The sequence below is a fragment of the Melampsora larici-populina genome (genome assembly GCF_000204055.1).
Source record: "Melampsora larici-populina 98AG31 unplaced genomic scaffold MELLAscaffold_17, whole genome shotgun sequence".
Lineage (NCBI taxonomy): Eukaryota > Fungi > Basidiomycota > Pucciniomycetes > Pucciniales > Melampsoraceae > Melampsora > Melampsora laricis-populina.
In genome coordinates, this window is record NW_006768781.1 from 228,192 (window position 1) to 254,902 (window position 26,711).

Consider the following 26,711-nt stretch of genomic DNA (forward strand, 5'->3'; position numbering starts at 1 on the left):
AAGTCCCAACATCACCTTCTATGATTTGAAGTTCATCGCAAAGATCGGTAAGACTCCTTCCCGTCTGTTTTGAAATAGCCTCCAGGATTTGCCCAATACCTTCAGCTGAGGTGTCAGCCGCATTCAGTAACTCAAACATCAAAGTGTTTGGTTCCATGACTTCCAAAAGTTCAATCGAGGGCGGATGCCGTTCCAGTTTAGGAATCTTTGAAGCATTCGATGGGTTTATGTAATCGAGGTAAGCACGGTTGAGCTGTGACTTACACACCGCCTCCCAGTGTTCTAGCGCCGAGGCATCCGGGAGAAAGGAGGTCGCGTGGACCTTTTTGTTTTTGCTTTCGTTCATTGCTTTTCTAAAAGCCTCAAGTGTTAAATCTTCTTTAGGAACAGAGTCCATTAGACTGACCGGGAGGAGGTGAAAGTATCCCCATGTACCATGGAAGACACGGGTGCTCGCTTCAACTCTCTTATGATGGATTTTCTCTTGAATGTCTAGATTATCAATACACAAAAAAGGCCGAACTTTATATGACCTGGCCATTCGTTGTTTCAAGATTCTCGCTGATAACTTTCGCAGGCAATCCAAGACCTTTAAGGCAGTCTCTCGAGAGGTACTAAGGCCAATGTTTTGCAAATAACGATTAACCCGATGGCTTACGCCAGCCGCTAGAAATGCCAGAGAATTCTCAACCTGAAAACCGTTCACTCGCCGGTTACACATGTTGGCGAACATCAAGCATAAGGTTCTCGCCGCCTGGTAATGACATATGTGTAAGCCACCGCCACATACAACAAATCATAAAATTTGTTCTTACCGAAGTCACCCTTTCATGAGACCATCTTGACCAACGACGAGCACCGTCATTGTAGAGGATCTTTTCAGCTTCCTTGACGGGCTCGGCTTCGGAACCATCTGAATCCGAGGGTGATCTATCATCTGAGCTATCCGAATAGTCTTTTCTTTCAAGACTGTGCTGTAGATTGTCATCTGATGAATTACTTGAGGAAGACGGTGGATTATCGTGGGCGTCGTGGGCCGTATCATCAAGAGCAAATGATTGGTCCACCCAGTCCGAATCCCCATCATCACTTTGAATATCGTCTTCATGCTCATCCTTTTCTGAAGTCGGGGAAAGAGAGGAAATCGAAGCGCTTGAGATTGAACGCTGAGAACATGAACTGGAGTTTGTGATTTGATCATCTACGCAATTGGCCTCCAATCGGCGCAATAGAAGGTTGTATAGAAAGGGCATAGTTGAAGCCACATTTTTTGCTCTTTCGGCGGAGGCCACCGGGCCAAAGAAATGATGACTAATCTTCTTTGTATTCACATAACCGAGCTTCGCTAGATTTCGACGAGAGGTGTCGATCTTGAGGAGGTCACTTGCCTGGTGGATATTGAAAAATTGAGTCTCTATGAACAAAATGAAGCATCCGCATTTATGTACTCACCTCATCTAAGATAAAACTGGACCAAAGGTCTAACCCGTCGCGAGATTTGCACGCGAGCCCACGTATGCCACGCAAGATCGCTAGTGTTGAAGGCCATCCTTTTCGCTTACCCCATACTTTTCGCAAAGTTGCCACTTTGGAACAATTCTGTTGCATCTTGACCGGATAAGTCTTGAGGGATTTCGCATGTAAGAAAACATGTAAGAACTTTTTCGGAGTCATCTGGGCCGTTTGGATGGCTTTGCAAATTGACAATGTATCCTTGATCTTTTGGTGGGTGATTGGATAGTGATACTCCGCATAGGCCGCCATGATGATGATTTATGATTTGGAATCCTTATGATTTTCGTAGTATCAGTTCGATCACTTTGATCACGCTTGCCTCGAGGCAACTCAAAACCCGCAGTATGATTCCAAACTGCAGTTTTGATTACACACGTTACACCCATTCCTCAGCAAACTTCTAAGAAAGATATAAGAAGAACGAGAATAGTTCCTCGGATAAAAAATTATGTACAAGATGCGCGGTTTCTCAGCGCGGAGGTCATTTCTTTGCCTCAAGACTTTTCCCCGAGGTCTGAAGGAGATAGATGGAGGACAAAGATTGTCCCACCAAAAGGACAATTCTTATCACGCCTTGGTGTGCTGATAATCTGTAAGTCCCTGCAGGAGTTCGGACAGCTCGACAACTCGCTTGACACCTTCCGGCGCCGACTCCTGTCAGGGACTTAGTTAAGTTAGGCTCTCACCGGAAGCCGAGTGAGCCGGCGACAGCGCGGGACTTGATTAAAATATTTGAACAACTTTGCAACTGTGGTAGAAATATGGAACTGATGCACGCCTCTCACCCGACTGCTTGTTCAGATCCTTTTTATTGTACAAGAGTCCGGGCCTCATCACTCGCTTGAACTCACATTGACTCCACGCTTTTCTATCTGCTTCATAAGTCACGCAGGCCACTCGCCATTATAATACTCAGCTTGGGCGTGTCTTCTTGAGCTAGGAGCGAAACATCATTTGATCAAATCCAGGTGAGATGATACAAGCATCAAGACTTTGTATATTGAGTGTCGGCTGATTGAGGTTGAATCGATTCAGAACTCGGAAGCTGGATATGTATCAGATCAATATGGACTTGCGCTCTTTGATCTTCGGGTTCCTTTTGTTTGCACTGATCGTCACCGGGCAGAGGAAACGAATCGTCTCGGGAGCGATTTGGAACGATGATGCTGGAAATCGGATACAAGCCCATGGGGGATCCCTTTTACAGGTAAGTGAAAACCCTGAGCAGTGATCAGTCACAAAGTTTGATCTTCCTTTTTCGATTCCACAGCGGGGAAACGAATGGTATTGGTTTGGCGAGGACAAGGGGAACGGGAACACGTTTAATGGCATCAGTTGGGTTGTCCTTCTACCTCAAAAACCAATGATTCCAAGAGCGCTAATGGGATTGAATGATATTTAGGCTGCTATAGGTCGAACGACCTTGTCACCTGGACGAGGCTACCGAATGTGTTGGTTAGTGAAGCTGGCACCCCATTGAATGGGGATATGGTGGTTGAGAGGCCCCGAGTGCTCTTCAATCAAGCCACTAACAAGTTTGTAATGTACTTCCACTATGATGTAAGTCATTTGAGATATACGTTGTTCCTTGCATAATCGGTGCTTACCAGTGTTACCCGTCGATACCATGACGCTTTGTCTAGGACTCAAAGTACGTCCATAACACATAACCCGATAGTGTGTTTTCCAAGACGTTTCCTGACAAGCTTTTGGATCTTTGGATTCAAAAGATACCATCTAGCGAAGATAGGTATCGCGACAAGTAATGAGGCAAGTTTCTATCCATCATTTAACGTGCATCACTTTAGAATACGTAGACTGATCTTGAAGCCTGGGATTTCATCGACCAATCTTGATGGGGTGACCTGAAAGCAGATCGGTTCAGGCTGGAAGTTTGATCGATCAATTTCCCCCCTCAATTCGCAGAGCCGAGATCTTTCCTTGTTCCAAGACGACGACGGAACCGCTTACGTGACCTTTGCCTCTGGCAAGTCTGCTCAACCTTCTTCTCTTTACCACAAGCCACTCGTGCGTTCAAAAGGACTGATCGACCGCGGGTAACTTGGAATCAGATAGCAATGCAAATTTGAAGCTCGCTCGTCTGAGTAAAGATTATGTGAGTGATTCCTTTCTGAAATCCTCATTGGGCAAGACTGGAGGTTTGTTAATTGGATGATTGTGATTCAGATGGATGTGGAGGAGCTGGTTTATGTATGGAAGCAGGTGTTCTGGGAAGCGACAGGTGTCATCAAGGAAGGAGGAGTTTATCACGTGATATTTTCACTCCAGGTGATTACCCTTTTAAAATCGTGATACGTGTTAGCCTTGGAACTGACGGCAACTCCGAGTGGGGTTTCACGGACGTCCTCAAGAAAGGTTGGTCCGCGAACCCAAACAAAGTTGTCAGGGCGAGCAATTTGGCTGGTCCCTGGTCAGATGCACTCGACATTGCAGACCCCCAGCTAAACACGTATTCATCCCAAAACACATATGAGCTTACCGTCACTGGCACTCAGGCTACGACCCATATCTGTATGTCAGGTCTTAGCCATCATTGCAAAGTAGAACGGTCTATGCCAGGATATTTACCATGTACTCTTTCGGAACACAAACAGTCACTGGGGATCGCTGGGTAACAGACGGCCTTGGAAACTCAAAATATATCTGGCAACCCTTGACGATGCGGGGTGGTAACTTTCAGATGGACTGGCAAGATGTCTGGGAAATTGATGTTCAAACAGGTAAAATAATCCTTCACACACCCTTTATGATGGATCTTTTTATCAACATCATTTGACTTTTTCGATGTGTTTCTTGTTCTTTCATCACAATCCAGGTGTTGTGGCCGTTTCTAAAGGGACCACGTACAACATTGCCGCCGGGCAGTCAGGTTTGTGAATTGTATTTTGGTTCTACCCCTCATATACCTCTTCATGAAGCACATGAGGCTGGAAGTCCGGAGATGCTATCTGTGAAAAGAAGTTGATGAACATTGTTTTGCGCGTTTTTCCTTCGGTCGAAACATTCAATTGGTACCTTTTGATACAGGAAATGGACCATTGCAATTCCAAGGGATCAGTGGTTCTAGCCCAGATGGAGGTGCAGCTGAATGGTGTTCGATTTACTACATAAGCGTAGGTGGCACTTATCGAACGGGGCAGATCGGCGTAAATGGAGGTGGAAAGTCCAATGTGTATTATCCACCGACTTCAGCTCTCATGTCCATCCCTGTACCCGTCACGCTGGCGCTTGGAAATGACAATGTCATTGATCTGGGCATTCCCAGCGGAGTTGTGGTTGATCATATCATTGTGTATTGAGGGATTGTGAGAGATAAAACTCATTCTTGTTTAGATTTGTTTTGTGAATCACTTCAAGTTACGATCTGGGCTTGAATATTATCTTGTAATCTTTGGAATAAGACTCGCTTTCTCCTGGCACAAGAATGGGCGGCACTGGCAAGTGAATGATCTTAGGCGGAACACCGCCACGCGATAGCGCGGCAGCTAATAACTAGCGAGTAAATTGCTGACCCCTAGCGCGCGAAAACAGCAATGACAAAGAACAAACCACAGCAGTCCCGGGATAGATAATATTGAGTGAGAAACTAGAAAAGAAAAGAGAGGCACAAGATAAAATAAAAAACCGCAATCCTGAAAAACAAGGGATGGGAGGGGGGTCCGTGAACAGAGACTATTGAAAAAATCATATAGAGAACACTGACAACTGGTCTTGACTAGAGAAAAAAGGATTAAAACACAATTACTTATTCTGTTGATATGAGACTTAAAGAAAGAAAACATGTAAAAACAATTTGGATATTCAATGAGGGGATAGTGCATGATTAGTATGAGATGGTGAAATGGAGAACAAAAAAATTTGACCTCAGAACTTGGGAAATATTATGTTTTTGAAAAATAGGAAATGAACCAGAGAAATGAAAGAAAAGAAACCCAGGACCAAATTTAAGACTTGGGAAGGTAAAACAATTGATGTAATGATAAGATGAACAAAGTAAAAAATGACAAAACAAGGAAACCACAAGCAACACCAATTAACAGGAAACCGGAAGACTTGAGAGACACAGAGATCTAGGAGACTAGGGATGATGGGCGGGCAAGGAAAAATACTATGGCGCCATAGGGGAGTAACAAAAACTGGGGCTATAGAGGATGGTGTTGATTTGGACTTGTTGGTTTCTTGATGGGAGGAAAAATCAGTGGGAGAGGAAGGCTTGTTGGATCTGCTTAAAACCGGTTGTAAGCATCTGAACCCACTTTGTTCAACCTTGATGCTTTTCCTCTTTGTGAGCTGGGGATGCTGATTGCCCCATTGTGTCGAGAGTGCACTTGAATCAACTGCTTGTGTAAGACTCACGTTGACAAAGGTTAATAAGGACTGTGGTGGGCAAACATTGTGGCCAAATATTTTTGTCAGTAAATTGTGGTATATTCCATCATGTTAGTAGCAAGCTACCAACCCACAAATCTTGAGCATTATTTGAGGTATCAAAATTTGTCAAGCATCCCTTATCTCAAGCTGGGACTATTTATTTCACATGCAGTCTTCTTGTAATAGGATTAGTGGCCAATACCTTGATCATTTTCAAGTCTTTCCCGTTTCCCACTTTGTGGGTCAAACAGTTTACATTTGATTTTTCTCCATTGATCTTTGAATACCACTATTTGATTGTTTTGTTTCCAATGAATATTTTGTTTTTTTCTCTTTTCCTTCTGGGAGTGACCCAAAAGGCTTTGTTAGCTCTTGTATCATTGAAGGCTTTTGCTCACATTTTCCTGATTATTTGGACTGAAATTTTGATTTAAAAATTACTGCTTGACCAAGAGAGGACCAGATCAGAAGAGAAAAGATAAATATAACACTGTGAACATCAAACAACTTCCACAAGTGGGAAGGGGAAAATGATTAGCAGCATAATTTGTCATAAAAGGATCTATCACTGCACACTTGAGCCATAGATACATTCAGCAGGCAAAGTGAAAAGTAAAAAAGCTTTAGCTTGACAAAAAGCTACAGTTTTTTTGAGAAATTCAATCAATCAAAACTTCACATTCACAACTCTCCTTGTTGACCAACACCTCCCATGTCAACCATGAGAAGTTACTCTGCAAATAACTTCCAACTGGTTACAACAACGGACCTACAAATATTAGTACAACTTTGTATAACACACAATTAAAATTATTATTACCACTACATCTCACACTCGAGTTTCAAGAGTGACAATGATTGAAACTGAACATAAAATGAATGACAAATTGGACCAAGTAATATTTGAACCCTGACTAACCATAAGCTTTATTCGAACCCTGACCAACCAGGAACAGCTATACGGTAACCAACCTGGTCGATTACAAACTGAGCCATACACAATTGCGATAGTAACTGAAACTACATTAAAACCGAACCAGCAAAAGGACCCTAGAATTTAATTACTATTCTAGGGACAACCTTTCGCCACGATAAGATAGGTACAACGGAACAGAGTATATAACTAACAGTTATTCGCCCATTAACAAGAAAAGCCCCATCTTATAAACACAATACCTTTTTTCTAAAAACCTTTACAGCTTTTTTATCAATTACTTTGATAAGAAACCTTTTTACTTTTAGAAAGAATTCGCTCAAAACTATCTCGCTTTATCTTCTTTTATTAGCCTACGTTTACCAAAGACTAGCTCGTAGAAAATTTACTGTTAGATAGTGTTCGTCACCACCAACCAACCACCCCGCATCTTAGCACGAGCTAACTATTGCTTACCTATCGAGATCTTATTACCTAAGACTCTTTGGAAGACATCTACTTGATCAGGATCATTAGATAGTAAACCTCGGATTTACCAAACTCTAAGAAGGGTTGTCCAAGAAGTAAGTCGCCAACTTACTTATATTCTTTTGTTGATAGATTACGTAAGTAACTAATCAACCTCAATTCTTCTGCTAAACTTAGAAGTTTCTAAACGGCTCGAATTTATAGTGAAACAGCTTTCACCACAAAGCCCTGTAAGTTAACAAAGTCTACCTATTGCGACAAATTCATTCAGTTTAGACTTTAGAAGTCACCAATTCTAAGTCCCAAGCTGACATCCCATGTTCTGGCTATGAAGCCTCTGACATCTGAAGTCAAAAACCTCATTATTGGAATCCAAGCAAGGGACATGGATATGCTTGAGAATGTGGTCTAAGAGCCAGTACAGTCCAAACTGTAAGTTCAAAGTTCAAGCTATCTGGCTTTGTTGAACGCAAGAAACCATGAAGACAGCCTAAAATTTTGGCTAGTTGTGATCACTAACATCTGATCCAAGATATCAAACCGTCAAAAAGGTTGAAAACTGATCAGCTTACCACAAAATCAGCTACAAAAGTGCACAAATGCACTATCTGAAATTCCTTGAGAAATCTTGGATATAACTTTCAAGTTGCTGTGGAACTACCACTAATGAGCGGATATAGGACCCCGGTATGCTCCTATAAGGGGTAGTCACTTGGAATTGTGACTTTTGAGCTCCCCCGGAGACCTGCCCCTGCCAAAGTGCTAAGTCAGTCCCTGGCTTCATCCATAGCTCTAGGTGAGGTTTAATCTGTCCTTGGAATTCCTTGCAACCATTCATCTGTCAAATGATAGAAAGAGTGACAATAAGTAAAGGCAGAAAACATGTGAGCTCTCTATAATCACATGAAGTGTGATTCCACAGGAGCTCAAAAGTCACAATTGTGTGTAATTACCCCTTATAGGAGCATACCAGGGCCCTGCCAAATGGATCATTTTGGCATGATTTCTATGTGATTCACCGTGTCCATGTAGGGTTTGCTTGTCGACAAGCGCACACCAACTCCCTTTGAGGCAGAAAGGGAAATCGTGCGCGCTCGTCGACGAGCAAGCGCTACCCGGACACGGTAATTTCTACATTTTAGTTCAGAAACAAATTATGGTCCTCAAACCTGTTCAAAATTTTGTGCAAGTTCTGCATAACTTCTGTGCAAGACATGGATAGAACTGGCACTGATCTTGCACGTTGGTCTTGCATGGTTTTTGTACCAGCTGGAGCACAATAGCTAGGGTTGTCAAAAAATTCAATGTGCAAGATTGGTGCAAGAAATCTTGCATGGATCTTGCACATTGGTCTTGCACAGGTTTGAGGACCATAGATATACATTCAATGTTCTCAGTCTTCCCATTCACAAGGGACAGTGTGTCTTTGTTTCATATGAAGGGTTCAACTTCATTTCATGTGATTAACTCTAAAACACTGATGTTTGTGAAAAGTTCTTGAGTATTTTTCCAATCACTTGCAAAGACTGTCATGGTAAACTTGTTAACTGATTGATATTTAAAGTATGCATGAACTTGCCTTGTCTCACTAACAAATCACTGCTCATTGAACAAGGTAAGTTCAGAACTTCAATTACCAGGGAGAAGATGGATTATGTATGTGATAGGTTTCCAGAATGTGGGGCAGGAGGACCATTACAAAAAGACAAAGTCAATCATCATAAAACATCATTTTCGAGAAAAAAAAAGTTGACTCTAATTGCAGAAGAATATATTACAAAAGCAAAGGAGAGATACAAAAAGCAAAGAAAAAAAAGAAGTCAAACCAAAACCAGAGAAAACCAGAATGATATGACATAGATCAAGTTGGTTAAGCTTTCAAAGGTTTAAAGTTTCGATGAGGTTCAGGATCAACATCAATGACTTTTTCTAACAAGTTCTTGACTACTGTTTCTCTATTCTTTCCAAATTCAGCTTTAATGGATTCAATCTAATTAAACAAACCACATCAAACTATGAGTATGACTATGAGGCGAATCAAAGTGGGGGGGGCGTAGGATGTCTTACTTTTGCTTCTGTTTCGGTATCAATTTCACGTTGTTGATCATCAGTGGAACCAGTATGCTAAACGAAAATCCAAAAAAAAACCATTTACCGGTAAGGAGTTTCCTGGTGTTGAAGCTTGGTGATAATAGTAATGTCACCTACAGTAGATTCAAAAGCTTTAAATTCTTCTTCACGTTTAGATCTAAGTGCTTCAATTTCTTTCGAAGCTTCACCTCTAGCGTCTTTTATCTTTTGAGCTCGATCTATAATTTAAAACCATCACAAAAAGCAAAATGGTCAGTTTTCTTTTAGGTTATGAAGTTGTAAAGGATCGAAAATGTGATATGAGCATAATAAGGTTACTTACATTCACGGGCTTTTTCGACAATCTTGGCGGCTTCTTTTTCGGCATCGAGTAAAGCTTGAATTCCTATGTAATCAAAAGAATACCAATTTAGAAGTCAGTCTTCATTATTAATTTCTCAGATTGTTCATTGATTGAATTATTTGAGTTTGAGTGAATCGATCATCTTCTGAAGTGTATAGAATAGATCCTCACCTTGAGATTGTTGTGCTGCCTGGAAAGATTCAACATGAGTTTAGTTTGTAAGTTCAATTGTGATAGAGATTTGACTGACCATTTTGGTTGGAGTAAGTTGATTGGAAGTTTAAGTTGTCGAGGTACAAAGTTGAAGTTGTAGAACTCATCGATGAAGCGATATCCAATCATCAGTCTTGGTCCCCGTGACATCCCAGTAACATGTGTGATATCACCTGTGTGAATTTGACATTTCACAAGTTCAAGATATACCGATTGACCAAGAAATTGACGAAATGGCGAATTTCTAAATTCTTTTAATCCGATTCCAACCAAAGAAGCTGAGAATGAATTCGATCAAACTAAGATCTCAATCAAACCATTTCTCAAAACTAATAAACTGTCAAAAATGTTATTCTAATCTTCAAATCAAACCAACTTTCAATCCTTCAAGTTCTCAATCTTCATTTCATTCAAGGAGTTCGGCTGGTTATGCAACAAGTACAAAATCAGGTAAATTATTCCTTCATTAGCGATAAGAATTATAAGAGATTCAAGGTGTTAATGGATTTTAATATTGTAGGAAGTGCTTCTGGAGCTAGGACACCAATCAAAGTCAAGATCAATAAAAAAGATCCTGGGGTAACTAATACCAAATCATAAACCGATTACAACTTTACAAAATTTTGATCCAGAAATCCCGGGTTGATTATGTAGGCTCTTACGATGGGTGGACCTGATCCAGGTCGATTAGTCAATCCTGATTATATTACCAAAAAACCAATCGATTTATCTTCTCTTCCTGAACTTGAACCGGTCTGTGATCCTCAAGAATATTTATTTTTTTATCTGAATGACTGACTCAAAGATTGAATGATCCCTTTTATCGGCTTTTGACACTTTTATGAAACTCAGACCGAATTTTTACCTTCTAATGTGGGAAAGCTTTATAAATTCTCAGCACATAGTTTGAAAGCTTTTGAACGGTTTTCGTTACCTGATTCTATTGCAGTAGATGTAAGATACTTTTCGGATTCATTGTTCTGTACTTTACGATTTTTAGTATTTCAAAAGATTGTTGACTGAGTATCAGTTTTGATTTTTTTTCGTTTCAGTGGAAGCCTACACCTACACCTACTACTACGATGCGAAAGGCTTCAGTGGAGATGATCTCTAAATTGAATAACTCTATTTCACATAAAGAAGGGGATCCATCGGTTTTAACTCTCAGTTGAGTCATGCTTCATCATAGCGAGTTTGCTTGAGCTAATCTCGTATGACATCCTTTTATAGCCGGTCCACCAGGAAGTGGAAAATCTACAGTGATGCTTCAAGCTGTTAGTCATGCAGTTCAACAGAATTGGATAGTACTTTATATACCAGATGGTGAAAGATCTCCTTATTTTTTTACTCACTATTACCTTGATCAATCAAGATTCTGATGCATCATATAAACTTTGATTGATTTGGAAGTTAGTCAAATCATTGGTCAATGGACAATATGCATATGAATATTGTCCCAAAAATCAAATTTATCATCAAAACACTTTATCAGTTTCAATTCTGAACACATTGAAATCAAGTAACTTGGGAGGCATCAATCTTGATCAAGAGTATAAATTATATGGAATGAAAGATGAAAAATTAATTGAATCTACGGAACCAATCCAAGTAGGTTTACCGATCACGAATCTGATTCAAATTGGAATCCATCAACCACATCTTGCCCCTAAAGTCTTGGAGATCGTCTTGGATGTCTTGGCTCATCAAACTTTAAGACCTATGCTTTTGGCTTTAGATGGAGTTCAAAACTTGTTGAAACCTTCGGGTTATAAAGATGGCAGTTTTCAAGATATTGATAGTTTTGTTTTAAATGTACCTAGAGCTTTGCTTCGATTTGCAAGGGGATCGATTCGTTTAGTAAGTTTCTTTTCTTGATCATCATCATCTTTTAAAGAAATGTGAATTGATTTCTGGTGTTACTTTTGATGATGATGATTGTTTAAAGAAAAAAGGATTAACTTTATTAAGTGCTTCATCACTTGATCCCACATCTAAATCAATAGCATGGGATCTTACAGCTTTGAAAGGAGAAATGCCTTCAGGTTATATTTGGCCAGGTTGGGCGGCTTATGGTGAATTGGCTAAACCGATCTATGGGTTTCCTAAACTTGAGATTGGTAGTTTGGAAAGAGAAGAAGCAGTTGGGATGGCCATTGGATTACAACTTACTAAACAAATTCTTGGTCGTAAGTCTTGTTTGTTAATTATGTTTTGAATTTGATTTGTTAATGAGGTGGGTTTCTTTTTCCTTTTTTTGATTGGTTGAATGGATTGGGTTTGTAGCTTTGAGTGATCGAGTGTTTGTTAGACATTTAGTTTCTTCTAGTGGAAATGCTAGAGAGTTTAGAAGAGAAATTAAATTTCAAACTGGGTTATGATTTTGGAAAAAAAGATTGGTTTGAAAAAGAAATTGAGTCATGAGTTTTGATTGAGGAATGTTTAGAGAGAGATGAGGATAATCTAACTTTACATGATTATCATATGATATATATTAGTGATGGATGGAAAGTTGTAATCTTACAGATATATAAGTTTGTATGGGAGTGATGTTCTGGGTCAGATATCCATGTAAACCCAATTGAAGCATTTGATTACAAGTTGAGAAAAGAATTGAGAGTGAGTTGGTTGTATTGAGTGAGAGTGAGAGTGTAACGGAATGTTCCGATTGAAAGTTTGAAATTTAGTGAATTGGGTTCTGCCTTTGTGTTTGAAGAACTTGCCCTTCAACTCACTCACCATCAACTTGCTATCAACCCACTCAACTCACCATCCATCAACTTATCAGTCATCAACTAATCATCAGTTCAATCTCAGATGGTCATCAATCCTAATGCAAAACTAATGTCGACTTCAAATTATCATTTCAACTCAAATCGATCACCTATCAAATTACAATTACAATTACCTGAACTTTCAATCACTCAAGCTGCTCAAGCAAGTAGAGAACGTTGGAAATCAGATTTAGCAAACTTACTTAAACATGCTAACAATCGATTTGCTGATCTAGCTTGGTCTATTGCTCCTCATTCAAAAGAACAGATTTGGGCTCATAAAGGTATGAAACTTTCTACGCATATTCACTTCACTTCCATCTCCATTCGATTCGATTCACTAACCTTGTTCTTTCTTGGATTCATGAATTCATAGCTATCATTTATGCAAGAGCTGGTGGTCAATTTCAACTTAAATATCTTTCTTCACCGGCTCCTCCACCTCATTCTAGAATACCACCTTTACCATCCAATGCTTCATCAGTTTCAATCTCACCTTTTCCAACTTCATTAAGATCTGTCACTCCTCAATCTAATCGAAGACCATCTTCTCCTGGTGGCAATAGTCTTAACTCACTCTCTACTTCAACTCGTCAAGTCTCAATTCTCAATGGAACCGATCCTACACTCTTTCAATCTATCCTTGAAGCTCTTTATACGGCTAATGGACTTTCTGAAGTGTTTTCATTTCTCTTTGATGATCATACTTCTGGTGATGGTCCAGAAGCCCGAACTGACAAACTTCGTAGAGTTAGTCTTTCTTTTTTAATTTTCATCAACACACTCTCGATCATTCACTCTTGCATTCTTCTATGCTGATTTATCATTTTGACCTGCTTTGACTTTGCAAATTAGGATCTCCTCTACATGTGGCGTTCAAAACTCTATTCGGATTGTCATATCATTTTAGTCAGTGAAGAAGGTCTGGATCATACAGAAGATGGAAATCAAACTACCGAACAAGCCGTCTTTTCAGCTCATCGTTCGATTCTATGCAGTCGATCACCCTACTTTGCATCGCTTCTCTTAGATCCTTATGCAGATTCAAGCAAACGTGTCTTCACTTTAGCTTCACCTCCCTTCACACCTGCTTCATTACATTTCTCATTAGGCTATTTATATTGTGGTACACTTGAATTTTCAAATAGAACGTTTGATTTAGCAACAGCGATGCAAATTTGGAGAAGTGCTCAATATCTTGGTTTAGAATTATTAAAAGAAGAAGTAGAAGCCAAGATTTCAGATATGTGTCACAACTTTAAAGATAATTGTAAGTCTTGTATGAGTCGGATCGGTCGGGTTTATGCTTTTTCATTGGCATTGGATGTGAATAGTAAACGACTTGAGAGATTAGCCGAACCATTTGTGGTACAATATTTCGGATTGATTTGGAATAAGGCAATTGGGGAACTTCACTACGGAGCTCAAACTCGGATTGTCGATTTGGTTTGCTCTAGTATCGATCCGAATACGGTCATTGATGCGATTCGCTCCTCAAAACGTCTTAAAGAACGTTTGGCCAACGAACGTTCTGACTGGTCGGATCACCTATTATCTATGTTGGAGCCTATAGACGAACAGATTGCACTGGTCTTACAACGAAAATTTCCGGCTGTGGTAACCTCTAAAGGTTTCTTGGACTTGCTAGTCGGTGTTGGGTTCTCGAATGACGTTTTGGAAAGAGCTTTGATTATCTTGATCGCTCAACTTTCAGAAGAGACAGCCGCAGAGACTTATCAAGTTTTGGTAGGACAAGTTTTGCTACGTGAAGATGGTCTACCGATGGATGCAAGAGTGATAGTAGAAGATGCTAAGGCGAGTGTGATTAAATATCTCAAATCACGATGGATGAATGTACGATCTTTGAATGGATTTGATCCTTTGGAAAATTGGGCTCTGAAAGAAATCGCTGATGGTAATGGTTCTCTTGCTAGTTCATTTGTATTCACACACTGATTGGGTTTGATTGATTTCACAGAGATTGGTGTCACCGTAGACGACCTCTTGCTTTCCACTGTGGCCTCAAACGCTCCAACCACCAAAACGGGCTTGCGTGTTACATCACCTGCTTCAAAAGATAATCAAAATGATGACAAGCATGTCATCAGTCCTGCCTCACTGCGGGCTTCTGTCCTTTGTCGCAATGCATCTCGACAGCAAGCCACACCTACCCCAAGTGTCTCTGGCAGGGTGACGACCAAATCTACCAGCTCAGCTTCCACGGTCACCACCAATCGACTGCACCTCTCAAATGTCACTAACAACTCACCTACCCCTTCAATCAGCTCTTCACTCATATCACGGCCAAGACCAAGTATTGGTAAACAAAAGGCCCTTCTTCCCTCTGTCATCACTGCCACTCGGCGAGAGTCAGAAAGTGGGTCGATTGTGAGCTCCCCAATTTCACGCCGGCCATCGGTCCAGTCAAATGAAACATCTACTTCAACTTCTTCCTCATCTGCATTATCACCTAAACCGGAGCCAGTTGGGATCCCTAAACCTCAGCAAAGAGCAGTGTCCTCTAGCGCTACTTCATCTCACTCGATTCGATCCAATCCACCGCTACCCCCCATGCCCAAATCAGCTAATCTTGACTCACCGCGGCTCTCGGCCAATTCAAGAGCTTCCAGCCCCACTCATAGCGTGACCTCGGTGAGTTCCAGGTCTGTAGGAAAACGTTCTACCTCAGTGGTGGGCAGAGCAAGAAGACCATCTGAAATGACGACATCCAAGCCTAATACTACCGAGCCGAAGCCAAGCAAACCACCTCGAACGCGGACTATCACCGGAACCTCTACCATATCCATTCGGTCTACCGCATCTGCTACTCCGAGCCGCGTGCAAGCTCCTGCAACACCAAACGGTCGTAAATCATTCAGCAAGCCAGATACGGTCCGCAAAACACCGTCGAGCCTCTCCATGCGCTCTGATGCATCAAATGCAACGGTAGGAGCAGTTTACAAGCGGCGACCCAGCGCGGCAGCAAAGACTCCTACGTCTTATGCTTTTTCTGAAACGCCCCCAATGACACCACCTGCTGCTACAATCATCAAGAAGAAAAACCCACCTACTGTCACCCTGGCAGCCAAGCGGCCTGATCGACTACGAACCACTAGTGCGACCGCTCGTACAAGTGCTGCCACCACTGTTCTTCGTACTGCTCAACCTGTGCCTGTTCCACCACGACCGAGTTCAGTAACCTCTGTGCGGACAAATGCCTCGACAAAAACAAATGGTGCCACCAAAGCTTCGGGTATCAAGTCAGAGCCTAATTCGAGTGGAATAGCCAAATCGGTCAAAGCTAAATCTAAAGATACAACAGCACTGATGCCAACAGTGCCAAGCGTGAGGGCCAGAACGGTTTCAACAAATTCTGTCACGCCTGGTGTACGTGCTCGAATCATGTCAACAAAGTTACCATCACCACTTGTCACTCAAGCCACTCGACAGCGAAAAGCTAGTGCCATGAGTGAAGTGACGCGTACACCAAAAGCCACCAAGGAGCCCAAAGAGTCGAAAAAGCAGGTTGAGGAAGATTCCAAGTCAGAGCACGAACCAGGACATCAATCACAAGGCTCGAATGCTTCCAACTCTACCGTTCGACTTGGCACGAGTAAGGAAGCGCCACAACAGACGATCATCGTCACCCCATCTTCTTCACCATCTCTTCATCGAATCTCAGCCAATACAGTTGTACCCCCAATACCACAACCAGGAGGACCATTACCAGGCTTTCCACTCTTGGTAGGAATTCCATGTGTAGTAGCTACGACGACAACTTTACCAGATGGAATGATTCAACCGATCAAGTTTAGAGCCGTAGTGAAGTATTTAGGTAAAACGTTTTTTGGATCAGGTGAATGGGTAGGAGTTGAAGTAGCCGAAAAAGAAAACATGCCAGAGAAAGAATGGAATGAAGGGATGATTGATGGGATTAGGTATTTTGAATTAGGACAAGAATCGAATGAATCGAAGAGTAGATTGATGAGAAACTTATCGGCTACACCATCTGGAGCTGGACCAGGTTTAGACCGTAATTCACCTTCTTCTAGACTTGGATCACCAGGTAGTGGAAGTAGAAGTGGAACGAGTAGTGTGAATGGAGGAGAGTTTGGAGTAGGCAGTTTAGGATTAAGACCTACGATGAATTCTAACAATTCACGTAGTTCTAGTAGATTGAAACATGTTGGATCTGATGAAGAGATTGATGGGATCTCTAATGGATTAGTACCTACTAGAGGTTTGTTTGTTAAACCTCATGAAGTGATTTTTGTTTTTTAATTCAAAGATTCTCTCTCTGTGTTTTTTTTTTCTTGTGTCTGTTTTGTTTTTTTTAGTAAGAAAAAGATACATCATAGTGAACTTTTTTTTTCATTTATTTGGTTTTCTGATTTGGGTTAGTTTTTTCTTTGGGGGGAGGAAGAGCAGGAGGGAGGGAGTATGGAATTTTTTAAAAAAATATTCTCTTATTTGAATTCTTTCGTTTTATTCAATCTTTTGGACTTTTATCTATCTATTTAAATATATAAATATACTTATTGTTTTTTGCTTTCTATGATTCATGATTTGATGAGGGTTTTTTTTTTGCAAATTTAAGATAAAACTGAATAAAACATTATTCGGATTTATGATAAAACTCTTCGTGTGAGCAAGTTGAGGTGCTCATGGGGACGGACATGGTGTGGAAAGTATCAATACACGCAAGAATGTGGGCCAAAATGATATGATGATTTGTAACCAGTTAGCTCGCAACTGAGGTAGCGTGAAGACCGACAAGGCGGCAATTTAAGAATGACAAGGACACCTTTCCTCACTTGAACACATTAGTTGACCTCGGTAGCATAAGCAGTCAGGGAAATAGATTGGTATATTCTAGAGAAAAGAAACAGTTCAAGAGAAGCGACAAGATGAGAGACCCGAAACTAGATACAAATGCGATCAAAACAAAAACGATATCGTGAAATTGCTTATGCAGCATCAAGTGAAACATATCGATGTGAGCTAGTCTTCCCGATATTGACTTGGGGCGAGCGGCCTAGACGAGCTCCTACACTTCTTTTCTTATTGAATTGTGTTAAATATTTTTCGGGTTCCGGGACTGTAGTACTGGGTTGTATCTTACGCCAATTGTATGACAAACGTGAATGACCGTGTAAGAGGCAATCTGGAACCTCTTCAGTTGCCAGGAAGAGATCGTAGATGATACAACCAATTATTGCGCCGCTGAAAGTGATCGAGGAAGGTATAGAGACAAGCGAAAGTCAGTTAAAAAAACCTTTCAAGTGAGCAAATCATTAGACTTACAATACGGGTCCCAAAGTAGCAACAGTTATGAAATAGCTGATAGTCCAGAGTGCAAATCAAGCATAAATTTCAAGAACCCGGAGTAGGGCAAAAGGGGCGCTACGTACCAACTCCGGATGGTCCAGACCGAGTTTCCGTAGCCCGCTAACCATGTCAATAACCTGGGCCCGATATCACTATTTGGTGAGGAAGTGATCTTGGGGTCAGCAAACCTGTGAGAGAGAATGATCACGTAGAGTAAGGCAAACGTACCGCGCCGGATTGAGAGCAAAGGAAGTCTATGCGCCAAAAAACGATAGATATGTGTGAGCGGTTCAGGAGCAAGTATGATGAGCTTGGGGATACCCTCAAGAACTGACCTGCATTCCTAATCCCGATGCCAGGCCAAATACCACCCAAAGGATAAAAAATGGTCCAAGGCCTTTGACTGGAGCGATATTTCCACTATCTCCAACTGCGAGGCTGTTTGGAAAGACGGTAATCATTAGTCAATTATGATCACTCTGGAAATTTTCATCATGAGAAAACATACATGAACAACATGAGAATTGCAGTCATAAGCATCTCGTTGTAGAAACAATTAAAGTTTGAAACGTAGGGTAAGCTATTGAGAGTAACATTATTGAATCTGTTAGCTCGACGTCCGGATGATTTGTGGTGCTCATAAGTTATGCAAAGTCCATCAATGCTCACGGATCTAAAAATGAAGATTGTCAGCTAGGCATATAAATTCACGGGTACAGAGAATATTTGCTCAACTAGTGAAAAACAAGCCCCCAGTGCCATTAATTGTTCGTATTCCAGCACCGCCCTCGACGAGACTGATCGCACGCGAATAATTCCAATCTGGTGATCTTTATCATCAGCGAGTTTATGGGGAAATATATGAACAAAAGACGCGCTTACAGACAAGTCTGTGAGTCACAAGTTATCGGAAGTAGAAATTATTGGCGCGCGAAACAGCACAACATTTAGTATAACCACTTTCGAACTCATGGGATCTGAGGAAATGACTGACGCAGCTCCAAAAGTAGCGCCAGTGAACTGAGCCAACCAATAGAGTGGGCTGTGGAAAAGATGAGGAAGTGTACGTATCATGAACACCTGCTCATTGTACAATGTGTATTGGTCATGAGTTCCAGCACAAAACTTACACCATCGCCCAAGAACTTTGTGATGAAGGGAGGAAGGAAAGAGGCTCAAATCAGTGTCTGCTTGAACGTGGGCAGATCAAGTGACATTAAATTACTCACAATCCTCGAAAGATCGCCAGGGCCTGGGTAGTCAGATTCGGACAGAGAAAAGAAACAAGATGAAAGTTAGTTGCTACTCAAACTGGGCGGATCATATGACATCAATTTACTCACCAGAGTGACGGCCGGATTGAGCTAAACGAGACCTCGACGCGCCCATCAGTTTCTGGAGCAATTGATGGACATTGAGAGGGAGAACGAACATGACCACCGCTCAGTCCGCCAGACAAGACAACGCCCAACATCCTGATTGAGAGCATGGTTGAAATGTGGTCAGCCCAAGAGCGACAAGCGAATTTGTAAGTTCTGATGACGTTCACTCACACAGCCAACCCCCATCCGAACTAAATACGTGCGCAGAATGCGTAGAATGATCAATGCATGTCTATGAAAAACTTGTAGGATGATGAGGCTCACTGCGACAGAAACGAAAGAGCCTGTTGGCGTGCTGGACACTAGTGTTGATCCCCCAAGTGCAACCTGATGATTGACAGCCGTCCCTATAAAGCGCGGATGGAGTTGAATGTCATGCCTAAACCATCACAAAAGACAGATACTTACCGAAGAGGACCAAAATAGCAGTTCCAAAGAACTCACTGTGTCGAAAAGTTTCGGGTGAGGATCGTTAGTGATTGAGCCTATCTTGTGTGCATAATTCATGGGAAACTTACGCCCAAAATTTTCGACTCGCTCTTTTGAATCTCACCACGCAGTTTCCATACGAAGGTTTACGAGGGAAATCTGATCCGCCTGTTATGATTCGTTTGTCCGTTTCGCGCTGACGAATGGCTTGTGGAGTCTGGCTGGCTGCCAAGTAATCAAGATTGTAACCGACCTCTGCCATATCGGTGGTATGAAGCCGTGAAACATGATCCAGAAGAGGGGGATAGCCATGGTTATGGCTAGGGTCTTCTGCAATGGCAGCTTTGAAGACTGAAACGTCGTCTGCTGGAGTATGCAATACGACTGACTCTCCAGAGGAACTTGTACCCGAGACGCTTCTGCTTTTGTTAGGAATATCGTCTTTCATCTTAGATTTATTGAGCCTAAGAGGAGGGTAAGATGTAGAAAGCTTTGGAAGGGATAGAGGGTAGTGATAGAATGAATTCAAAATGCTGGAGAAAAAAATGTTCTAGGGATTGTGGGAAGCAGTGAGGAAGCGGGTGAGTCGGACGCGTCGCACACCGGCTTTTATGCATGGATGACCGTTACTGCTGTTGCTGTTCCATCTCATTAAATCTTGTTCGAAAGCCGTCTACCATTGCGCTTGCTAAACCGGTGCTCGGAAAGCTTTGCGATGCACGTCAAGGGATAAGCCTCCACTAACTTTTATTGGATGACCACTGTCAAACTCCAGCAAGAAGATTATGTAAGTGTACCGCACGATCTTGCATCATTGTTGCACCCAGTAGTACGTGGGTGAGGGTGGTAGCCCTGGGCCGTGTCCAGTCGCGTTCCCTTTATACTTAAGCTCACTTAATTCCATGAACTTATCCAAGTCCCACGCTCGCCTTGAGCGAGCCCCAAGTTTATCAATTCAAATATAGCTGATGCCGCTCGCTTACTCAACTGCCAAGACATGGGCGGAAACCCCATGTGATTAAGCGACGACTTTGACGCTTCGATGAGATCATGGTCATCTTCAGTCACCACCCTTGTCTCGTTGGTTCGTATACATGCCGGTGCTCCAGGAGTCAGAATCATGGACACATTTATACATACGGTACAAACGTGCTTGCAGAACATCTACAGAAACTCAAGACAGAATCAACGTAATGCGGGAGCAGACTATGTAGTTTGCCAGTTCGCTTCCCCCTCGTGTGATTCTTTTTTAAGTGCCTCCTGAGCCGGAGGCCACCCATATGGACCAGCCGTGTCAAGCAGTCAGATGACCCATGGCACTCATGGGCAGACTTGCCACCGACATGACTCGCAATTGAAGCAGCTTCAAGTTGTATCAGCCACCTTGAGCGCAAGTTAAGTCTCAGACTCCAGCTAACAACATTGAAACACATATACTGGTGGTCATCTCAGACTTTGGATGAATCAAAAGTTAAATGATGATTGAGAAGCTTACATTCCAGACATCAATATCAACTGGTTGAGTCATTTACTGAGCTGTTTTTTTTTTGGAAAAAGAGCAAGACTGTAAAAATATCAGCCAATGTTGATATTCTGTTCATTCCATGTGATCAATTCCTAACAATTTTCCCTTCTCCACTGACATGATTGTTTCAGAGCATGAGGGTACTACAGTAGAGGGACCCACAGTCATTTATTCACTGCTGGTGGTGGTGTGTCCACAAGCAAAAAAAATGGATATGTTTCTTTGGTCATCAATATTCCCCAAGCACCTTCATCACAAGAGGATTATCAAAATATTCATTGATATCCTTGAAAGAATCTTGGCTCCAGCGCAACTTCAAACTTAACAGACATTCATGCCAAGTTCATACGTGGTTTGCACCTTGAAGATCAGCATAGGACTATTGGAATTGATTTGATACTCACATCTGGGTCTTTGAAGGATAATGATCTCATCAGTGTGCCCACAAAGGGACTTGAAGCAAATAAGTATCTGTTTGGTTAGATTATAAGGTATTATTTGTTCATTGGAGCAAACTTCCCACAAGATAATAATCTATAACCACCAACCTCCTTGGAAACCTTTGGCTAACATCATAAGGCTGTAAATCTGGATTGAGATGAGAAGAATATGTCTTATATGGCTGCTTATCTGTTTTGTCATGAGTAAGAGTATATCTGATATGTCCATGTGTTGTTCATCAAAAGTCAGACTGCCCATGATTAGGGCTCCTGCCTGAGGCTGACATGTGGTCATGCATCATACTTCAATAGTGGCATATCAACAGATCTGTTGATTATTTTTCCATTTGATATCCTGATTCATAGTCTCTCTCATGATATGGAACATGCTCATTCATGGGTTGGCTATACCTCAAGGAGTGGTTCTTATGCAAGCTTTGGTACTGGTACCATACTAAACTTTTTGTTCCTCATGAATGATTCTCCTTGTTTATTTGAGTTAATGTGGCACACTAGATACATTGACACACTAGATACTGACTCATAGAACACAATATTCCAAACAATGCCAACCAAAACCTCATACATGGAACATACAAGGGAAAAAGATCCAGATTGAAGCATGGGGTCATCATGTTTGACAACTGAAAGAATACTGTGGAGAATCATCTTCATGATCACAATCATTCAAATGCATAGAAAGGTGGGGGTGGTGTCTTGGTGATTTATTTGTGGGATCAATCAAGAAAATCAATCATTGGTTGTTGACCAAGTCATTAGAAAATTTCAGCATAGAAGCAGAATTCAAAATCGAAGAGCCTGATCAATTGAATCTCTTTTGGGCTTACATGTATTGATCATTAGGTCATGACTAGGTCATCATATTTCAACAAACTTATTAAGATCATTATAAATTATTCACAAACAGATTACAAAAAGAAAGAAAAGAAAAAGATAAGAAAAATTTGAAAATATAGGTATATAGGCTTGGAAATGGTTTTTAGGGTATTAATATTAGGTTTATGGGTTTTGTGAGGTTGGAACATGAAGGAACAACACTATCTTATACAGTAACAACTTTAATCTTGATGGTTGATAAGGAGGAAAAAAAGTTATTAAGAAAACAGTACTTTTTTGAAGCTGGTAAACAAGGGTTTTACGGGTAGTTTACATATGTCACAGTGGTGTTAGTAATATTTAAGGTTGCCAAGAGGATTTTCCAGTCTTTTTAAAGTTATAGATGATGATATCATATCACATGAGCAAGAAAGAAGGAGTAGTAGTTGTGTAAAGTGGTGGAAATGGGTGGATTTAGTCAAAAATGAAGGTTTTCAGCTGATTACATATGTCAAATGACGCCAGAATTGGATGGTAGAATGCTCATTCAACGCAGAAGAGGGGACTACATAATGTACAACCTGTTAATCACTAGCAACAGAGGTGTGTGGAAGAGGTTACAAGGGAAACAAGGAACTGGTGTGAACTTCAAAATTTACATGTACATGCATACATGTAACAACATTTACATACAAAAACCTTAGCTTCACAGCTCAATAACTCATTCATCACTGATCGGAACCACCTGATATGGCACCAATTATTGATCAACCTCACAAGCTCTACAAGATGCACTTTAGTAATCAAAAATTGGACCCCATTTGAAAAAGTTGTAATCTCAAAAATAGGTTTTCAGCTAGTTTACAAGGAAAAAATCACCTGTATTCATCATAAGTAGTGCTGTACATCATTCAACTATGTCATTGATCACTTTTGGCTGTGTAAATGACATCAGAAATTAGTAACAAGATCATTACATTGTGTGACCACATGGTTTTTAGGGGTTTCTAGTCAAAATTGATTGGTTTTTGAGGCTGTTGACCATTGTAGTAGTTGTTACACATGAATATAAATACTCACTGATGATTTTGTGATTGGTTTTCCCTTTTCTGAATATTATACCATTGTTGTAGTGTTATAAATCATCATTTATAACACTACATTTGTACTAAGTTCACTGTAATCCGCCCCTTAAAAGCAAGGAGAAATTTATTTGTGTGTGTTAAAGACTATAAGTCTCTCTGGGAATAATACTTACAACAGTATTGCTAGTAATTGGTATTGTTTTGTGATCTCTTGCACTTAAAATCTGGAATAATACTTATTAAAAATAGGCCGTTGCTATTTGCAGCCCACAAGAAAACCATGTAGGCGCTGGCCAAATTACGCCTACATGGGTGTTTCCCACGAAGAAGCGCCTACATTTATGATGTAGGCGCTGGAAACCATCCAAAATGACGCCTACATGTCAAAAAACCCATGTAGGCGTCATTTGGTTACGCCTACATTCAAAAAATGAAATGTAGGCGTAATTTCCAAGCACCTACATATGTAATTTGAAATGTAGGCGCTATTTTTGAGCGCCTACATTCAATTTTCAGCTCAAATAAGCGCCTACATGCAGTCCTGCATATGTAGGCGCTACAAATCCGGCAACTACAACTCCAGACTGGTCTGAAGGGTAATGAAGAACAATTTTCAAGTCAAAATGAGAGTATTGGAAGACGGAAAAAGCAGTTTGGACTCAAAATGAGTGTATCGGAAGACAGATAAAGCAGTTTGGAGTTGAAATCAGTGTATTGGAAGACCAACGCTGGGTAAGCTGAGCTCTCCGCAGCTGGGGCGCAGCGGAGCGGAGCGTTTTATGTGACCCGCTGCGCCACATGGGAGCGTAGCTCTTTCAGGGTATACCCCGCAGAGCTACGGGCCCTGGCAAATCGGGGTTTTTTAACAAAAGCTACGCTGCGGCACGGGTAGTGCCGTTATCCGGCACCGTTAGCTCCCGTGCCGGGTCTAGATTTCCAATCAGTATGAAACACACCTCGTTTCCTCATCTGGCACCTCTACGGCACTAATTTACCAAGCAAGGATGCTACATACCTCGATGTGGACTAATTTTCGACGCATGCGGCGTCACCCACAGCCCAGGGATTCGATGGCGATATACTTGATGGTCATTAAGGTGAGACTCTTTTGATTTCTCTCCACCCAGCTCATTACTTTTTGTATCTTCCGTCGAATACACTTTCTAACTTTTCCTTTATCGGTTTTTTTTACCTCCTAATCGTTACCAATAGCTTACTCGTCAAATGTCCTCTGTAACCTCCGAACGTCCGTCGCGGTCTCGCACACAGACTAGCAACCCTGGAATGATACCCCAGAGTGTCGATCGAAAGTCTCATCCAAAGCAAGACCAAGTCTCTCAAACGAAAGAACAAATCAACAGGTTCTGTCAGTCTCATTACGTCTGATGAAGAGTCAGTCGCTGGGGTGGTTGAATCCGAAGGAAGCATCATTTCATCTCCGGTGGTCAGCAAGCGGAAGAAATCAAAGGCGAAGAAGCGATCTAAACCAACAGACGTTAGTCCTGTCCACCTTTTTAAACTCTATACCATCTATCTATCATCGCGCTTCTACACTAACTTAATGTTTGGTTCTTTGACTCAGAACCATGTTCCAGGAACCGTCACGAGAGAAATGATGCGAGCAGATTCTGAGGAAGATAATCAGAAGATTGAAGCGAAGAGGCGCAAGATTGACAATCCCGCAAGCGACGTTGTTATACTCAAGTCTTACTATGACCCGCCATTCCACGGATTTGACAAGAAGGGAAAAGCTGATGTAAGTTCAACTTTTATCAACTTTTGCTCATATTTATCTCTTCATGATTACGATTATATAACATAATTGAATTTCTTATCTTTCCGTCTAGGATCCAAACAAGGCCCCGCTGTCGTACCCATGTCGGTTCTGCAAGCGAGACAAGCACGATCCAGTCAGGGTTAGCTTAAGCAACCTGACTGGAAACCTTTGAGTTCATCGAGACGGTTCAACGCAAGATGGTCGATCGGATGTTGGCTGCCCCGGCCGACTCAAAGCTAGACAGCAAGATCCTGCACTTGCTCCTCCCTCAGTTGCCGAAACTCGCAAATCTCAATCCACCAAGGGCCCAATCGACGGTTATGTAGTCTCAACTCCATCCACCACTTTCTCTAACCTCACCCTGAACCAAATGGTGTGCACTTGGCTCATTTGCCAATCACAACCATGGAATCGCATCAATGACCCTATCTTACGAGGAATTGTCCGCTACCTTCGAAAAGACGCTCACTTGTATGGCCGACGCTGGGCTGCTGACGAGGCCAAGCAAATCAACTTGTCTCTCAAACAAAATGTGTTTGCGGAACTTAAGGTGAGAAATTAATTGACTAACACATGAAGTAGCAGTACCTGATTTTAGCATTGCGTTTTATATAATCCTTCCAGGCCCTCAAGTCTAAGTTCAACCTAGTTCACGACGGTTGGACCACCAAAGGTAACCGCCACGCATTCATCGGTGCGGCGGTTACCTTTATAGATGACGATTGGAAGTACCGAGTCCGTCACCTTACCCTCAAATTGATTGTTTGGCATCACCACGGACCTTGGCTAGCCGAGCCAATGGTCAACATATTGGTTAAGCATGGACTGTTCCAAAAGATGAGTTGATTATTCTTTTTCGTGGATTTATCTGTTTCAATTCGTGCTGATATCTTTTGTTTTATTTTTTACATGCGTAGTCAGACCACGGATTCAGGGTCAAATAACAAGACTATGGCACAGGAAATGCACAAGCAGTTCCTGGGCCAAGAGGATATCACCTCTTACAAGTGGGACCCTAATTGTATGCACGTATTTTGTTTTTGTCACAAGATTGCGTTGATCGTCAACGCAGGCTTGGAAGCCTTAGGTGTTAAAGCACCTCCACCGATGAAGGCGAAGGAAACCGAAAGAGGTCGATTTCCTATCTTCGAAACTATTGCCGAAGAAGAGGAAGACCTTCC

General features: G+C 41.6%; 6 protein-coding genes across 6 annotated transcripts; 3 read left to right on the top strand and 3 right to left on the bottom strand.

Moving 5' to 3' along the window:
* Positions 1–713: 713 nt before the first annotated feature.
* Positions 714–1,764, bottom strand: MELLADRAFT_86163 (uncharacterized protein; the record flags this gene model as incomplete). The annotated part of the gene is made up of 2 exons (XM_007409892.1): positions 714–1,388; positions 1,453–1,764. The coding sequence occupies 2 exons, from the start codon at positions 1,762–1,764 to the stop codon at positions 714–716; spliced, it is 987 nt and encodes a 328-aa protein (XP_007409954.1).
* An 817-nt stretch (positions 1,765–2,581) lies between these two features.
* Positions 2,582–4,835, top strand: MELLADRAFT_62953 (family 43 glycoside hydrolase; the record flags this gene model as incomplete). The annotated part of the gene is made up of 8 exons (XM_007409673.1): positions 2,582–2,722; positions 2,786–2,799; positions 2,928–3,075; positions 3,159–3,166; positions 3,194–3,265; positions 3,592–3,674; positions 3,703–4,047; positions 4,654–4,835. The coding sequence occupies 8 exons, from the start codon at positions 2,582–2,584 to the stop codon at positions 4,833–4,835; spliced, it is 993 nt and encodes a 330-aa protein (XP_007409735.1).
* A 4,344-nt stretch (positions 4,836–9,179) lies between these two features.
* On the bottom strand, positions 9,180–9,996 carry MELLADRAFT_62954 (uncharacterized protein; the record flags this gene model as incomplete). The annotated part of the gene is made up of 6 exons (XM_007409891.1): positions 9,180–9,299; positions 9,377–9,433; positions 9,518–9,618; positions 9,723–9,785; positions 9,915–9,933; positions 9,994–9,996. The coding sequence occupies 6 exons, from the start codon at positions 9,994–9,996 to the stop codon at positions 9,180–9,182; spliced, it is 363 nt and encodes a 120-aa protein (XP_007409953.1).
* Positions 9,997–10,619: 623 nt separating this feature from the next.
* MELLADRAFT_106244 (uncharacterized protein) lies at positions 10,620–12,334 on the top strand (the record flags this gene model as incomplete). The annotated part of the gene is made up of 7 exons (XM_007409674.1): positions 10,620–10,709; positions 10,809–10,910; positions 11,009–11,123; positions 11,187–11,279; positions 11,371–11,813; positions 11,902–12,142; positions 12,240–12,334. 7 exons carry the CDS (start codon positions 10,620–10,622, stop codon positions 12,332–12,334), a joined length of 1,179 nt encoding a protein of 392 aa, XP_007409736.1.
* Positions 12,335–12,770: 436 nt separating this feature from the next.
* On the top strand, positions 12,771–17,008 carry MELLADRAFT_62956 (uncharacterized protein; the record flags this gene model as incomplete). Its single annotated transcript, XM_007409675.1, has 5 exons — positions 12,771–13,011; positions 13,104–13,477; positions 13,583–13,997; positions 14,082–14,642; positions 14,706–17,008. 5 exons carry the CDS (start codon positions 12,771–12,773, stop codon positions 17,006–17,008), a joined length of 3,894 nt encoding a protein of 1,297 aa, XP_007409737.1.
* Positions 17,009–17,694: 686 nt separating this feature from the next.
* Positions 17,695–20,314, bottom strand: MELLADRAFT_106246 (uncharacterized protein; the record flags this gene model as incomplete). The annotated part of the gene is made up of 12 exons (XM_007409890.1): positions 17,695–17,950; positions 18,032–18,067; positions 18,139–18,243; positions 18,284–18,309; positions 18,391–18,493; positions 19,050–19,097; positions 19,186–19,200; positions 19,399–19,530; positions 19,609–19,628; positions 19,702–19,784; positions 19,846–19,880; positions 19,956–20,314. 12 exons carry the CDS (start codon positions 20,312–20,314, stop codon positions 17,695–17,697), a joined length of 1,218 nt encoding a protein of 405 aa, XP_007409952.1.
* Between the last annotated feature and the right edge of the window lie 6,397 nt (positions 20,315–26,711).